The sequence below is a fragment of the Ascidiella aspersa genome, chromosome 3 (assembly GCF_963924565.1).
Source record: "Ascidiella aspersa chromosome 3, kaAscAspe10.2, whole genome shotgun sequence".
Taxonomy (NCBI): domain Eukaryota; kingdom Metazoa; phylum Chordata; class Ascidiacea; order Phlebobranchia; family Ascidiidae; genus Ascidiella; species Ascidiella aspersa.
The window spans coordinates 734,611-751,083 of record NC_139449.1 but is presented as its reverse complement, the minus strand read 5'-3'; the positions used below and the strand labels follow the sequence as shown (position 1 = coordinate 751,083).

The following is a 16,473-nucleotide window of genomic DNA, read 5'->3' as shown; positions in this document are numbered from 1 at the left end:
GTCAGAAACAAACCTACAACTAGTAATAAATTGTGTGTTCAGTCAGCCACTATAAATTTTACCAACACCAAAATTTTACTAGGCAAACAAACTTTTGCGTGTTTTATTGAAGCAAGGAAAACGATTTTAATCCAGCGTCGGTAAATATGTAAGGATTCTATGCGGCGTCTATTTAACACACATGTCATCATCATTATTGCTTAACTACGTAATGCATCTTAAAAACAGGGGGTGTGCCGGTTGTGGACCCTTCAGCGGTCATTAGACGAATAAAAGCTTTTTTTTTAGCTGATTTTAAGGAAAACCGTTAAAAATTAGTTGGTTCCGGCGTTTTTTGCTTAGGTACAGTAGATGGCCATAGCCTTTTTGTGCCTCTAGGTCAGGCTATTTGCCCAGATTGCTATTTTACGCTTGCACCCGTTAGTTATATGTCGATTTGGGTGCTGGTCTAGAAAACTAAAATAGTGTTAGCAATGTAAACCCCCAGACAAAAATGTCTTGGGATTCTAGACCAACATCCCTATTCTGTTGGATATTTACGGAATTCGTTGAGGATGCTTAATCGTGGGAAAGAATACAAAAAATATAAAATCTGGCAATACTTTTCCAAGATTGACTTCAACCAAATTTTTGGCAGGAAGTATTCAACAAATATATAAGGCACTTTAAACCATTGAATTTAATGAATGATTTTAGACTTTTATAGGTGTTCTATACATATATATATATTTATTGTCTTGATTAAGATAATGACTGATTTAATTGGATTATTCTGTGAGGTTGGATTAACAGAACAAAAAGCCAAAGAAACGATTAAAAACAAAGTGGTTTCTGCTACATTCCAAGATGCGATTTCTATGGTAAAGTTCAACATACAAAATATATATATACATTTATTTTGATTTAATGTGTAATTTGTTTGTGTATTAAGCTAAATCTTACAATCCTTTTAGAATCAAAATGAATAAATACTAATTTAAAATAATTTCATCATTTAAAACGTCTGCACATTCACATAGATTATTATTTAATAAGATTAGGAAAAGCAAAAAAAAATAAAAAAAATTAATAAGATTTAGGAAAAGCAAGTAGAAATAAGAAAATTGCCACTAATAATAAGCGAAGTCTGGTGATATCGGATTTGATGTCCGACGCCAAGTAGTAGAGTATCTATTCGTCCAAACTAGGGACATATTGGTTTGGATTCTATATTAATTTAATTTATGCTTTAAACCATGGCTTGCAATCCAATATCAAAATTGCACTGATCATTTTGTGTTTTGCTTATTTGACCAAAGAATAATGTCCATTTGATAAGATCATGATACGGTTTGTTCAATAATGTCAGTGTCAGAATAAAATCTCAAGTATCAGACATCTCTATTAATAATAATATTCTCCGTTTCAGGCAAAAAAGCGTGTTGTCATCGACAAAAGCATCGGAAGTCTGTTGTACCAAATCTCGACTCGTACAAAGGACCCAGCACATTTGTCGCTGTTGGTTGAATATATCAGCGACAAAATGATAAGTAACGAAACTCAGTTGAGCTGCGCGCTTGAATACCTTAAGAAGAACCCACAAACCCCAGTCTGTGACGTTGAGTTTTCCAAATATTGTGGGGTTGGGGTGGTTGTAACCCCTGAAGAAATAGAAGAAGTGGTAAGTTTTAGTGGAAAGTCTTTTAAAATGCAAAAATGTTTGGTTGCTAAAAACAAAAAAACTCATGTGAAATTGCTGAAGTCGATGAAACAACCAAATCAAACCGCTACAATATATATATGTTATTACAGGCACGTTTTGCAGGTCCCATAAAGTTTATTTTACTCCATAGTTGAATCAACTTTAATTTTTTCGTAGAACTTTTTAAAATGTGGAAATATTTCGTCGCTAAAAGGACCTTTTTATTTTTGTTTAGATTGAGAGTGCTATCCAGGAAAGCAAGGCTGATATAATTGCGCAACGTTACCGCTACAACATGGGCAGGCTGCTAGGCCAGGTTCGAGCCAAACTGAAATTTGCTGACGGGAAAATCGTCAAAAGCGAACTGGACATGCAGATTCTCGACCTTTTGGGGCCAAAAACTGAAGCAGATCTGGCCCCAGTCGCCAAAGTTAAGGTATGTATTGCTTTGTTCTTCTTTGAAAAGTTTTAACTTGTTTGTGATCTTGTTGTAGGACTGTCTGTTTGTAACGCAATCATATATATTTTAACTGAAAACATTTGAATTTGTTTTTCACTTTTAAAAGCTAATTCTGTTGATTGTTTGACAGTGGTTTAAAATAATTGACAGTGATTAAGTTTTTTTTTTCAATTTCAGTATTTCTATCTTTAAGAGTTTATTAAAAAAAAAAAAAAAAAAAGTTAAGTGTGATTTAGAATTTCCTCAAAAAGATTTTAAAATGTTTAGATTCAGAAATTACATAGCGATTAGTTGTGACAACTGATTAAAGCAATAAATTCGAAAATTTTAATTTTTGTTTATTTTTAGAAAGAAAAAAAGGACAAATCGAAAGGAGACGCAGCGAAGAGCAAAATAAAGTCGTCGTCGAACGTCGAAATCGAGGAGGAACAGAGTCTGTTGGATCAGCTTCGGGGAGCGGCGCTCAAGTTCCACAAGCCCGGCGAAAACTACACGACAGAGGGTTACGTGGTTAACGACAACACGACCAGGTTGCTGCAGGAACACCTCAAAATAACTGGCGGACAGGTAGTCATTTTAATTGCACGAAATATGTTCAGGGCTTTGTGTAAATTATAAAGTAAAATGGAACTACCTCGTGTAAATTTTCAAAAAGGACTGTTAGGCATAACTTTTATTGAATAAAACCCCGGTTGTAAAGAAATACTATCGTTTTAAGTTGTGTAAGTTTAAATCTACCTACGTTTGTTTTATGTTTAAGGCGATCTATAAAAAAAAACAAAAAAACGCACTACTTGTTGTAAATTAAAAAAACACTCCTATAAGCATTGATTTTTAGTGAATGAAAAGTTACAAACACATCATTGTGTTGTTTGTTGTTTTTTGTTGTATTTTTCTAATTCAAAGTATGGATCCAGGTGGCACTTGGAACGACAAATTGTGTTAAAATCTTGATTTTTCGTTAACTTAAAACAGTGTGTCACCTGACTTGCACGTTTAAAGTTGAGCGACTATAACCTTACTTTTGTTCAGGTTCGCACCCGTTTCCCTCCCGAGCCAAACGGTATTCTCCACATCGGCCACGCCAAGGCCATCAACTTTAACTTTGGTTACGCCAAAGCCAACGACGGCATCTGCTTTCTGCGCTACGACGACACAAACCCAGAGAAAGAAGAAGAGAAGTTCTTCACCGGCATCCTGGCGATGGTCAATTGGCTCGGTGGGTGGCCCTTGCTTGGAAACAGAACTTTTGAAAGCAGTGCAGATTTTACCTGGTTTTGTACTTTTTGCACTGACACAAATACTTTTTTATATTTAATGCAAGTTTTCATTTGCTGTTAATTGTTTGGTCAGGTTACGAGCCATACAAAGTGACGCACGCCTCGGACTACTTCGAGCAGTTGTACGAGCTGGCCGTGCTCCTCATCAAGAAGGACCTCGCTTATGTCTGCCACCAGAAGTACGATGAAATAAAGGGCAAGTCGCCTCCCCCGTCGCCCTGGAGGGAAAGACCCGTTGAGGAGTCGCTAATCTTGTTCGAGGTGAATCTCCTAAACCTGTGGTTTGAAACCTTTTTAACTGACTTTTTGAGTTTATGAGCTGCATGACACCCCTATTGATTGGTATATCCACACTAATTTAATTTCTGTTATCAGGTGAATTATGGAGCTGTACCATACACTTGACTCTTTCCGAGTGGATAAATCTATATTCACCCTTCTTAAAGTCTGTTAATGGGTGGAACAGAGTTTTTGTGTCTGAGTCGGATTTGGGGCTCTGCTTTATTGTACTTTATTAAATACCCCACTTTATGGAATATAGAGCTGTACCCGTACACTTGACTCTACTATATTTTCTAACTAGAAGCCTGACACCCCTAATAGTGGATAGAACTATATTCACCCTTCTTTAAGTCTGTCCATGGGTGGAATACAGGGCTTTGGTGTTGGTTTTGGGAGTCTACTAAATTTCCTACCTCGGAACACAGCTTTGGTGTCGGAGCTGGACTCGAATTGTTTCGAATCGACTCGCCAGCACAACTTTGCCGACATAGTCGCGTTTTGTGGCAGGACATGCGAAAAGGCAAGCTGGACGAGGGCCAGGCCACGCTACGGATGAAGCTGGCCATGGAGGACGGCAAGCAGGACCCGGTGGCGTACCGCATTAAGTTCACCCCCCACCACCGCACCGGGGACCTCTGGTGCGTCTACCCCACCTACGACTTCACCCACTGCTTGTGCGACAGCATCGAGAACATCACGCACTCGCTTTGCACCAAAGAGTTCCAGGCCAGGTAGGGGCGCTGCACCTCGATCGGCCTTGTTTTGATTTCACAGGCAGCTTTTTTGAGACTTTTATTTCACTTTTTTACGCTAATCTCATGAATTTAAATATAAGCATGCTGCCATGATTAAACATCGCGTAAAAAAGTAAATGGGACAAAAATCTAAAAAAATACGATTTCTCAAGTATTAAAAATCGAAAAAAAAACTATTTTTACAATATTGGTTGAATATTTGTAGTCCCATTTATATAAAAAAAGGCAATTATCGAGGTCGTGTTTTGTGCAGACGTTCGAGCTACTACTGGTTGTGCAACGCCGTGGACGTCTACTGCCCGGTCCAGTGGGAATATGGGAGGCTCAACCTGCAGGTCGCTTGCTTGTGGCTGCAGCACTATCAACTAGCTCTATCGATAGCTTATTTAAGAGTTTTGGATATATGTTTCTTGGTTTAAGAGCTTGGAGTAATTGGATATGTGTTACTTGGTTTAAGAGCTGGGAGTAATTGGATATGTGTTTCTTGGTTTAAGAGCTGGAGTAATGGGATATGTGTTTGTAGGAGTCATTCATCAGGAGTCATTCATCGAAGTAAGGCGCCAGTTATTTTTGTTTGCGTTTGCAGTACACTGTGGTGTCGAAGCGCAAGATCAGCAAGCTGATCGAGAGCGGAGTGGTGCGCGACTGGGACGACCCAAGGCTCTTCACGCTCACTGCGCTCAGGAGGAGGGGATTCCCCGCCGACGCCATCAACCATTTCTGCGCCAAGGTTAGAAAATAGTGTGAAACTAGAATATGCTAAAAACGACAAACTGTACTAATGACTTAAATCATTGTTTTTGATTGACTTACTTGACTTCGCTCGTTTTCGTAAAACAAATGGATTTAATACAGTCTCTTCAGTCTTTTGGACATTTTTTCCATTAATTTCGAAGGTGGGCGTGACCGGCAACTTGTGCGTGCTCGAACCTCCAATGCTGGAAGCTTGCGTCCGATCCAACTTGAACCTGAACGCTCCAAGGTGAGCGAGCTGTGGGCGCCGAAGGCTCTAACAAGCTGCGCAACCGATCAGTGCTTGCGGCAATACTCAATCGGATTAAAGGCTCTTCTGATTTGGCAAAACTACCTTGATTAATGCCATTATATGCGAATCTTGGTCTGTTAAGTATTTAACACGAGTTTGACGGGCAACAAGGCTTTGCTAAGTGCTCTTACTTAATGGTTTGTTGTGACGTGGCTTTGTGACGTTATATTTTAAAGTTTTACTCCCCGAAAAAACAAAAAAGTTACATCCACCCCTGTAGTTCAACCAGCTTCGTTAGGGGGTGCATAGATTTTAGCCAAGCCATCCATAGAGGTCCATCACTCGTCCGGGAATCGTTGGTTAGACAATTTATCGTTGAGCGTTTCCTTCCGAACGAAACTTGCACAGCCTTATTCTGGCCATTTAAGTATTATTTCATTTTGGCCTCGTCCCAAAACCACGTTAATTCGCCTGTGTTTCTCTACTGGTCCGTTCATCGTTTCTTCCGGAACGACTTTACAGGCGAATGGCCGTGCTCAGGCCCATCAAGGTCACCATCACAAACTTCCCCTCATCGGACGGAGTCGACCTGCTCGTACCAGACTTCCCGGCGGATGAGAGCAAGGGAAAGCGCCCCCTCAAGTTCACCCCCAGCATTTACATCGACCGCGACGACTTTACAGAAGTGAGTAGTGTATATAGTAAAATCAAAAAAGATAAAATTCGTCAGTATATTTTATTAAGAGTGTCCAGTAAGAGTTGTTTACTATGAAGTCAATGTGCTACACTCCACAGTTGTAATCATATATTGCATTACAAGGTAAGCCAACTGTATATTGCTTTTGAGAGGCGCCACGCAAACAGCTGCAACCATTTGTTCATTTAAATTATTGTTTCTTAAAAATCCTATACCTCACAAAATTTGTTTTGAATCAAAAAGCAAAAGCGCAAGATCTAGCTCGTTTGAAAGGGTGAATACCTCTCAATTCAATAAAAATCAAAAATAACACATTCGCTTTTTTAACTGTAGCATAGAAATGTATTTTTGCCCGCTTTGTAACGTCACTGATGACGCAATCAGGTGGCCGACAAGAACTACAAGAGGTTCGCCACCAACCAGCCGGTGGGCCTACGTCACTCCGGTTACGTCATCAGCTTCGAGCGCAGAGTGTCGGGCGACGAGATCTTGGCTTCCTGCCATCCAGTCGAAAGCGCGCCCAAACCCAAGGCCTTCGTCCACTGGGTGTCGGCAGAGGGCAGCCTGGATTGCGAAGTTCGCATTTACAGGCGCTTGTAAGTCGGGGGAGTCCCCTCTTGTTCGCTTTGCCTTAGGTGGTTTTGTTGTTTTAATTTTTTTAGTTCAGTGATTGAGACAACCATAGCACTGTTGCCTGCTGCATTTTGTTCATACGAACAACTTCAGATAGAAAGGGATCTGGAGTAGCATTTCAAGTCTTCGGGGTTACGAGTTCGAACCTCACCTCAGTCCATGTGTTTTTCTATATGGCCCTGCTTGTACGGGAGCCTAATATTTTAACATCTGATTCCGCTGTAGTTAAGGTTAAATTGGCCAATCAAAAATATTTCCTTAATTTTTTTTTATAAAGAAGCTAACATTAAACACGTCCTGAGTTCGTGACATATGTGTAATACAAATAACGACTGATGTCGTTTAAAGTCGGCATCTTTTTGTGTCGCTTTGGTTTGTTTCGCACCGAATTTTTTCAACTTTCACATTTCTATTTTTACCATTGGGCCTGAGCATGGGCAGATTAAAACTTAAAAAAAAAATAAAAAATCAAGTCTCGCAAAAATTAAATTGTTTTATTTGCATTTTTTGTTCTATTTTGGCGAGGGTTTTAAAACTTTTTACAATGCGTACCCCCCACTTTTGTTTAGGGAGAAAATGAAGTTTTCAGAGATGACGTCATAATATAAGTAAACAGCTGCTTCCGGTCGTACTTTGTGCAAATATTAAACTTTCATCGAGGTTGACACCAATTTTCGAACAGCTCTCCACCGCCATCTTGTTTCGTTTCCAGGTTCAATCACAAAAACCCCGAGGACCCGGGGGAAGTCCCGGGCGGCTTCGTGACCGACTGTAACCCCGACTCGCTCGACGTCATCAGTGACGCGCGGGTGGAGTCGTCGGTGCGTGACGCGCGGGTTTTCGACAAGTTCCAGTTCGAGAGGCTCGGCTACTTCTGCGTCGACCCCGACTCGACCGGGTCAAAGGTCAGTCAAAAAACCTTTTCTCCTTGTGTAATATTTTCAAATAACTTCAGTATTACGTCATTTGTAGTATTTCCATGATGGTTTTACCCTTGAACCTTTTTGAATTTTTAATAAATTTAGTTTTTTTAATTTATAAGCAAGACATTTCAAGAATATCGCGAAAGCAATAGGAAGGCTTGGCTCATATTAATTAAATTCGCACTGATTTACGCTATTTTTCCATGTTTTATTCACTTACTAAAAGTTCATTAAAAATAATAATTAGTCGCCAAAGCTTCATGTTATGATTAATATTAGAAGAAAAGGTTGATAAACACCGATGTACAACAACAATTACGTGAAACAAAACACCTGGACATTTAGTAGCTTTCGCGATTTTTTTAAATCCACGAGTTTTTTTTTTCTGCAGAAAGTTTTCAATCTGACAATTTCCTTGAAAGAAGATCCCGGAAAAGTTTAAGGGCACCTTCCATTGCTCGAACAATGCTGTTTGTGACGTCATACAGGGAGGCGCGAAAGAAAGCAACTTTGTTGCGCTCGATATTTCTTGTAATAAAGAAGCGTTTTGTCGGTGATGGTATTTTTTGCCAAGTTTTGTCTTAAGGAAATGGCGATTGTAAAAGCGTCTAGGTTTATATAGATTTCTGCCGGTGTAAAAAGTCTGGCTCTTTGCTTTCTACTTGTTGGTCCCTGGCTTTGAGTTCAAGCCTGAAAAGATGGCAAATTACTAACTGTGGGCGTCGGTCGCGCCTTATTGGACACCAGTGACGTACATTGATGACGTAATATTATCCAGGGTAGTAGATTTGCTACGAGTCCATCTACATGTAGGCTACAACGCAACAGGGCAATGATTTAGTGGTGTTTTTAGACTTTGTTGGTGCGCGATATTCGAAAAATGTTTCGCTCCTAAATCTATATATTTACAAACACTGCGAAATAAAGAAAACAAACAATACACCATCGGCCTTTCGTAATGGTAACGGCATGAAAAAACACGTTGCGAAAAAGTCTCACACACGTTTTGGCGAGTGCATCTTTAGCAATTAAATAAGGACAGAGTTAGTATGAAAATTTATTTTAATTTAACTGACTTTTATTTATTTTAAAATCATATTTATGTAATATGATGAAATCAAAATTGGCGAATTGAAACCTTCTTAAATAAATATTAATATCGCACGGACAACAGAAGCGATTGTTTAATTAGTGGTAGTTCTGCTTAATACTGATCAACGACACTTTGGTGTTTTATTACGATACCCAATATTTACCAAATTATTGCGTCCAATAATATATATTTGCCATTTAAATTAATTATCACTTTCACGGCACGTAATATATGAATGTATGTACAAGTTGCGAGCGATCATAAGTAGACCAATCGCATCTCAGTTTCATTGTAGTAGCTCTTAACGTTTCGTAGAATCCCTTCCAGACGTCTGGGTTTCGATGGGAAGGGTTGGCGGCACATTGCTTCCCAACTCTGAAAATTCATTGCAAAGCCATTACGGTCGGTCTGAGCTTTATTACATTCTGGTTTGCAATAGGTTATTTACAAATGTAACTGATTTCGAGGTGGGCAAACTAAGGGCAATTTTCTGTGCGGCCGGCGGAAGCCTGAAGCAATAAAAAAAAAATAATTTTAAAATTGCTTAAATAGTTTAATTACATACATTGGAGCCTTGCCGGCTTCGCGGTCAAGCAAACCAATTTTTAATTTCTCGCGGCAGTGCAGTTGCTGCCGTACGATACACCAGCAGGCTGTAGGTTGCTAAACTGTCTTTTACGTTGCGATGGAAATTTCTGATTTCGTCCTGTCGCGTCACAAGTGTTAGATTTACTATTCTACTCTGGTGCGGCCCTCGGACGAACTCGGATTCTGAATGCGGCTCTCGAGCCAAAAAGTTGCCCACCCCTGACCTATAACTGATATTTTTGATTGGTGTAAACGGCACTTTTGAACCGGGGTTTTCCATCCCAAAATATCTTATAGGGAAAATCTAAAGTGCTAGCTTTATATGATTTGCGCATTGTTATGACAAGCATAGTACCCGAAGAGAAAAATGTAGCTTTAACTTACAAAACCCCAAAGAATGCTACAAGTGCTTTTTGTGCGTCAAAGTGCGCCAAACGAGCAAAAATTCTCCGATAATTGTAGATCGTTTATTCCTATAGAAGTAAGGTGAAGCCCCAGCAGAAACCTTAAACTATGCACGCGTTTTGTTGTAAAGTTGATTACAATATCTTAACAAACGTTCACTAACGACTAAATTTCCTATGCCAGCCCCATTAACCAGATGAAGGCTCTGTAAAAAATATTGGCTTAATTCCTGCATGTTTTAAAATGTAGAGCCTCTCTTACTTATGGGCGTCAATTCGTCACTTCCGTCCGAACATTGAGGAAATCCATCTTCAACCAAGTTGATGTCGACCGACAGGGGCTTTCCATTGCGACAGTAAAACCTCGTTTCGCTGCATCGCGTCGTATCCTCGTCCGATCCGTCGTCGCAGTCTATTGTTCCGTCACAAAGGTTGTTGACATCGATGCTGGTGAGCTCTCCACTGGCGCAATCGTGACGCTTGGGGCACAATCCACGTTCGTCGCATGAAAAAGTTGATATGTTCACCCCTTTACATGCGAATCCAAACCTAGCACTCCTATCCATGCACTTCATATCGCAGAACTTAGGTCGAGGCTCACAACCATTGCATTCATCTTCCATACCCCAACATTCAGGCCTGCCATCGCATTTCGTGGAGCTTGAGGCAGGTGAAAACCATGTGGGTCGGCAATACATGTGATGTCCCTTTCTTCCATCCTCAGATAGACTACAATATTTCGTGTTGGATTCTCCTACACAACTGACTTTTGGGTTGCACAGCACTTTGTCCATATCCACGCAGTCCGTTTCACTTTGGCAATGCATTTGGTTGGGAGGGCAAGTGTGTCTAGCGTCGCCCAAGATATCATGGCAAACTGTTTGATCATCACACAAACATTCATCGGAAAGATCATAGCAGTCAGCCACCCCGTCACAAACTTGCTGTTGAGAAACAACCATTCGTTTGTCCAAACACAAGAAGCAAATGAATTGTCCATCAACAAAGCATATATCGGACTTATCAGCGCATTGAGGTTCATCGTCGTAAATGTTTATCTGCGGTAAAACACAAATTTCCTTTCTGCCTGTTCCCGAGCATTTAAATCCCAGCCCGTTTTCGATTTGATCATCATTGCAACTAATATGTAGGTGGTCGCAACGATAATTGGTGGGAATGAAATTACCGTTACTGCATTGTGACAAGTTTGTGTGCGTTCCCTCTTCACAAATCCACTGATCATTCCCACAAACCCTGTCTCTCCGCCCTTCACACGGCCCCATAAGTTGGCGGCAAGTGATGTTGCTATAGATTGCTTGAAACTTGGTTTTGCTTGTCTCGTTTGAACAATGAGTTACCTTATCCCACTTATTATAGCCAACCAGCACATGCCGATCATCGCAAGGCTCCTTTCGTCCAACGCACTGGATCCTACCGTCAGCCATTTGTTGCTGGCAAGCTCTGCAAAACCACTCGTCGCTACCGTCAAAGCACTGGGGCAAATCGTCACATATCTCTTCCAATGTAACACACTGAAGCCCATCGTAGCAATGCACTGCGCCATATTGACAACTGCTGCAGTTCTTCTCATCACTCGAATCGTAACAACTCGCCATCCCATCGCACCACTCAAATGTGAGACGGCACTGCAACCCACTGTCGCACAACTTCGCTTCTTCATTGCAAGTTGTACAGTTCATCTCATCGCTCTCATCCGAACAATTATCCCACCCATTGCACAATAGACTTTCATGAACGCACTTGCTCCCATCATCGCACTTCTTCGCTCCTGGTTTGCAAGTTATACAGTTTGTTTCATCACTCTGATCATGGCATACTGAATACCCATCGCACCATTTGCTTGAGTGAACGCACTTGCTCCCATCATGGCACATCTTCGCTTCTCCGTTGCAAGTTGTACAGTTCTCTTCATCATAACCAAAAAAGCAGTCCTTAAACCCGTCGCAAGCTTTAGTTCGGTTGATGCACCTCTCAAGTGGATACCAATATGGCCAGCTACATTCGAACTGATCTTGGTCGCATGTTGTGTTTGCTTCAACGCACAAGGCGAGCAACGCACAAACACAAGCAAAACTTTTCAGTAACATTAAAAGAATCGTATTTAATCAATCTAACAGTTTGACTTAAGCTTGGTTAAGTGAAAAATGATTAAGCGAAAATGTGTTTTTCTAATTAAGTTATGCAAAATTTGCATTCCGACAACAATAACAACAAGGGCTTTCTGTCGAGTAAAAACCCTGTAAAGTATAGCAACGATTTTTGCTTTTTTAAATGTGCCATCTGTTAACACATCATAAAGTAATGCCCAAAAATAAAAATAGGATTTCCTTTTATATCTAAATTCTAAAGAGTTGATGTTTCGAACGAAAAAGTGATTAGAAATCATTAAAAATCTAGCTTTGGAATGAAATTAGTATGTAAATGTGCAAAAAGGCTAACGATAATCGTGCGCAGTTCCAGACTCGATTTGTCATTTCCGTTACGTCACTCGTAATCTTGAACGCGCAGAATCTGCAACTTGCTACAAAATGAAAAACAATTATTTTGAGTAGCAAGGTTGAATGCCGATGCTGCTAAAAAGCGGTTCTATTTGTTTTTGTAACATAATTTATTGTAAGCTTTGTATGTGTATTAACAACAGAATCTGGCCCTCCAACAGAACACATAATGCCGACGATAAAACGATAAATGTATTTATTTTACATTTATATTTTAATATTTTAATTTTTTACTATTTATTTGTACAGACAAACTGATGATGCCATTTATATGGCGAAATGCATATTTGTATTAAAGTTTTACACCTTGCTGACTGATTTTTGTTCGGATAATTTATTGTAATGTTTTATTTTGCTGATGAAAATAAGCTTAATATATAAATCACTTCATTGCGATCAAATAAATCAAAAGAAAATAACATTCACCAAATTAAAGCTATACGGTTTTGTTATAACGTAGTGGTTCTTAAAGTAAAATTATTTTACGGCAAATTATCTATTAAGTAATCGAGATTTATTGCGGAATAATATTTCCTTTACGTAGCGTGAGTTTAAATACGTTTTTAGTTTAAATCTGGAATAACACGCAGATATATACATAATAAAAGAAAAAATTTGTGTGATGTGTGTGTGTGGCAAGATGTTTGCCTGGTCCGTCGGCTAACAAAAGGAGCGGCGACTCCCCGCCGCGTGCTCGCCTCTCCCCAGGCGCGCGAGCGACATAACACATGTTATAATTTATCTTAACAAACGTATGCAACTATCCAAGTAAAGACTTTTAAGTTCAACAATGCCAAATTTAGGCAGAGTTCGCAAAATATCGCGTTTGTTGTCGCAGTACGTAAAAGATAGTCCAAGTTTAACGTATCAGCGCAAAACTTATTTTCAAGCGCAATTATCTTCCTGGAAATAAAAAAATAAAACTAAGTATATTTTCCTTAATAAATGCAAAAAATTTTAGGCAGAGTTCGTAAAAACATCGCGTTTCTCTTCGCAGTTTGAACAGTAAGCAATTTATATTTTCAACGGGTTAAGGGTTTGTCTGACGTTGGACGCAGCTTACTTTGGCGTTTAGTGCAAAGGTTCAGCAATTTTAATTTTTTTTAAACATACTTAAATAAAACAATAAACGTCAGGAAACCTACACGGACATCCAACAACAAACGTGTTTAACCACGCAATACTTGGCAGAGTTCGCAAAATATTGCATTTATTGCAGCAGTTTAACAGTAGGCATTTGTTTTTTCAATGAGGATTTTTCCCATGTTTGACGCAGTTTAGCACCGGGATTACGTATATCACGCTATTTAGCAGATCTAAACAATTGCTGCTACATTGCTACAACCTAAAGTTTTACGTCTGAGAGTTATTCCCAATTGACAAATGTAACAAGGTTTTGTTACTAAAAAAAACATGTGTGACATGCTTATCCACGTGATGTGTGATATAGTCGATTATTTAGTCATACCATTACAAAAACATCACACAGCATTGCAGTTTGTTTGCATGTTAAATACAAAGGGCGCGCGTGCAACTTCTCGCAAGACCTCATGACGTATAAGGGTAAAACGTTTCCAAACATTTATAGGGAAATAACCTGCGGACCGTGAAAATCAAGTCAAGTACATTGCCTTGGTAAAAATAAAATTTCATGTGGCAAAATTTCTACTTTATGTTTAATGCCTTTTTGCAGTTTGTTTAACCACGTAAATAAAGCTTAAGCTCGCAAAACATTGCGTTTATTGCACCGTTTTCCGTAACATTAGACATTAGGACACTTCACAGACAACGTACTACAGCAACCCTAACCGAGTATAAACTGCACAACATTTAGAATAAGTTTGCAAGATATCGCGTTTATTTCAGCTGTTCGAACACTAAGCAAACTTACTTTTCAAACGTTTTTTTTTGTTGGATGCATGGCACCTACCAGGATTGCGTATTTGCTTAAATTTCGCGCAATTTATACAATTGGTGCTGCGGCTTTCTTACGTTTGTTAGTGATTTTTGATCGACATATGTCACGGGTTTTCGTTACGTAAAATATGGGAGACGTGTTTAGCCAAGGTTGTGTGTTTAGAAGCTCCATTTAAAAAACACACAACGTTGCAGTTTGTTTGATGTTAAATATACTTTTTTAAATTATCAGCTATAACATGCGGCTTCAGGAAAAAGGTTATACAATGCTGGTAATACGTGATTAGTAATTAAATGGTGAGAGCGCGTTCGCGCCTTTCCTTTAGTTGCCTATTTCAGACACAAAACTGTTTTTTAAACGTTAATTTTTGTTTTAACCAAATGCAAAAATAATGGGAGTTGACGGAGACCAAAAATTAAATCTTTAGAGCCACGCAGATAAGTCACATAAATAAATTAAACACGCCATTGCATTAATGCCGCGTTCACACAGGCTGTGGGTTACTCAAGCGATTGTGGGGAAGCAGTAGGTTAACCTTTTATTAGACACAAGATATGACATGATTTGAAACACGTCACAATCATCACATGATTTGAATTTTCTATTTAATGACATGCAGTGCAAACGTTTAGGAATAAGCGAATTTGTTATGACATTACAAAAATTATGTTTGCATTATTTGAGCCTCTTACAAAGTTCTTACGCTATCCGTAACATTACCTTTTGGGTATATTCTGATTACCACGTTCATCTTCCATAATCATTGGGTATAACATGAGGCCAGCAGTAGCAACGTAATATGCAATAGTGATAAAGAGCCCACAGTATGATGGATTGTTTCATCTTGTCAAATCAGACAAAATTCAGGTATACTTCGTACATTATGATGATTATTGTGGTGTAATTCATTTTTAAACAGTTAAAATAACTGATAAATATTATATTTAACCTGGGCAACGCCAGGTATTTCATCTAGTTATTAATAAACTGAATTAAACGAATGCAATCTTACGGAATCCTATGTGAAAATATGAAACAAAAGAGTTAGCTTTGTAGCATCGGCTTTTCACTTCGCTACTCAGAATATTTCTTTGCATTTTGCAGCGAGTTGCTCATTCGGCTGCAGATTCCGTTCAACATTACGAGTGACGTAACGGAAATGACAAAACCTTGCAAGAACTGAACACGAACAGACGAAAATACAGGCTTTTGTTGAGCTGCACGGATTAAGGCATTATCACATTTTCATAATTCAACTTTTCGCCAAAGTCAAACTACTAAACACTTTTGTGCAAATATGGAAAACTTACAATTGCCAGAATTGCTTCCAGGATTAAAATTCAGCTAAAAATACATAAATTTACCTACATTTATTTACTTGCGTTCTACATAAATTTATAGCTACGTTTTAAGCTGCACAGAATAAGGAAGCTTTACTTCGATGTAAGCAAGTAGTTCTCAACCCTTTTTAGCTTGAGTAAAGTAAAAAATTAAAAAATATTCGCGGCACACTTGCTACAAGACAACAGTTTTTCAAGAGAGCAATAGTGCAGAATTAGAAGCTAAAATAAAAATAAATAACTAGATTTATTTATTTTTATTTGATGAGAATTAAAATCAAATCATTGTAATTTTTTAAGATTGATTGGATTAGAATTAAATTATTTCGTTTCACTCAAATCGGATTAGAATAACAAAATTTTAGAAAATATAAACTAGAATTTAAACTAAAATTGCACTTAATCATTCACAATCAATTTAGCTCAACTTACAAATTTTTTTCATCCAAATGTAAAGTAAATGGCAAGTATTATTGTCATATTTTTATACATTTTGGCATAGCCTTTTCAGACTATACAAATTGCATGATATTCGTTTCGACAAAAGAAGGTTATTTAAATAATTTGTTTCGACCAAGAGATTAAAAATACTGTTGGACGCCGGCTGCGGAGTCGGTTAAAAATAACCCGAATCCGGATGCTACATTGCAGCCTGTATTTTACCGATTCATTCAACGAAAAAGTTGTGGATCTTCAGCAATCCACTTATACTTAGAATCATATAATTCATTTACCCACAAAACATGTTAAAAAAATATCCACAATATGCTACCTTTACAATTTCTAGTTGGCGGCCATATTAGTTTTACAACTTGGTACTGCGCATGCGCACATCGGACTAGTTTAACGTGGTCTTGCTCGAGTTATTTCATTTTTTTAAGGCTTTCAACAATTTAAAGCCACCGCATCAAAGTG

The 16,473-nt window shown here is 38.7% G+C and overlaps 1 protein-coding gene across 1 annotated transcript; it reads left to right on the top strand.

The window, feature by feature from the left end:
* The first annotated feature begins 701 nt into the window (after positions 1 to 701).
* LOC146157984 (glutamine--tRNA ligase-like) lies at positions 702 to 8,383 on the top strand. Its single transcript, XM_083383437.1, has 14 exons — positions 702 to 860; positions 1,409 to 1,660; positions 1,917 to 2,117; positions 2,490 to 2,708; positions 3,174 to 3,360; positions 3,495 to 3,682; positions 4,211 to 4,434; positions 4,712 to 4,793; positions 5,045 to 5,188; positions 5,355 to 5,440; positions 5,966 to 6,128; positions 6,525 to 6,736; positions 7,486 to 7,682; positions 8,092 to 8,383. Exons 1-14 carry the CDS (start codon positions 750 to 752, stop codon positions 8,136 to 8,138), a joined length of 2,313 nt encoding a protein of 770 aa, XP_083239563.1. The 5' UTR covers positions 702 to 749; the 3' UTR covers positions 8,139 to 8,383.
* The last annotated feature ends 8,090 nt before the right edge of the window (positions 8,384 to 16,473 follow it).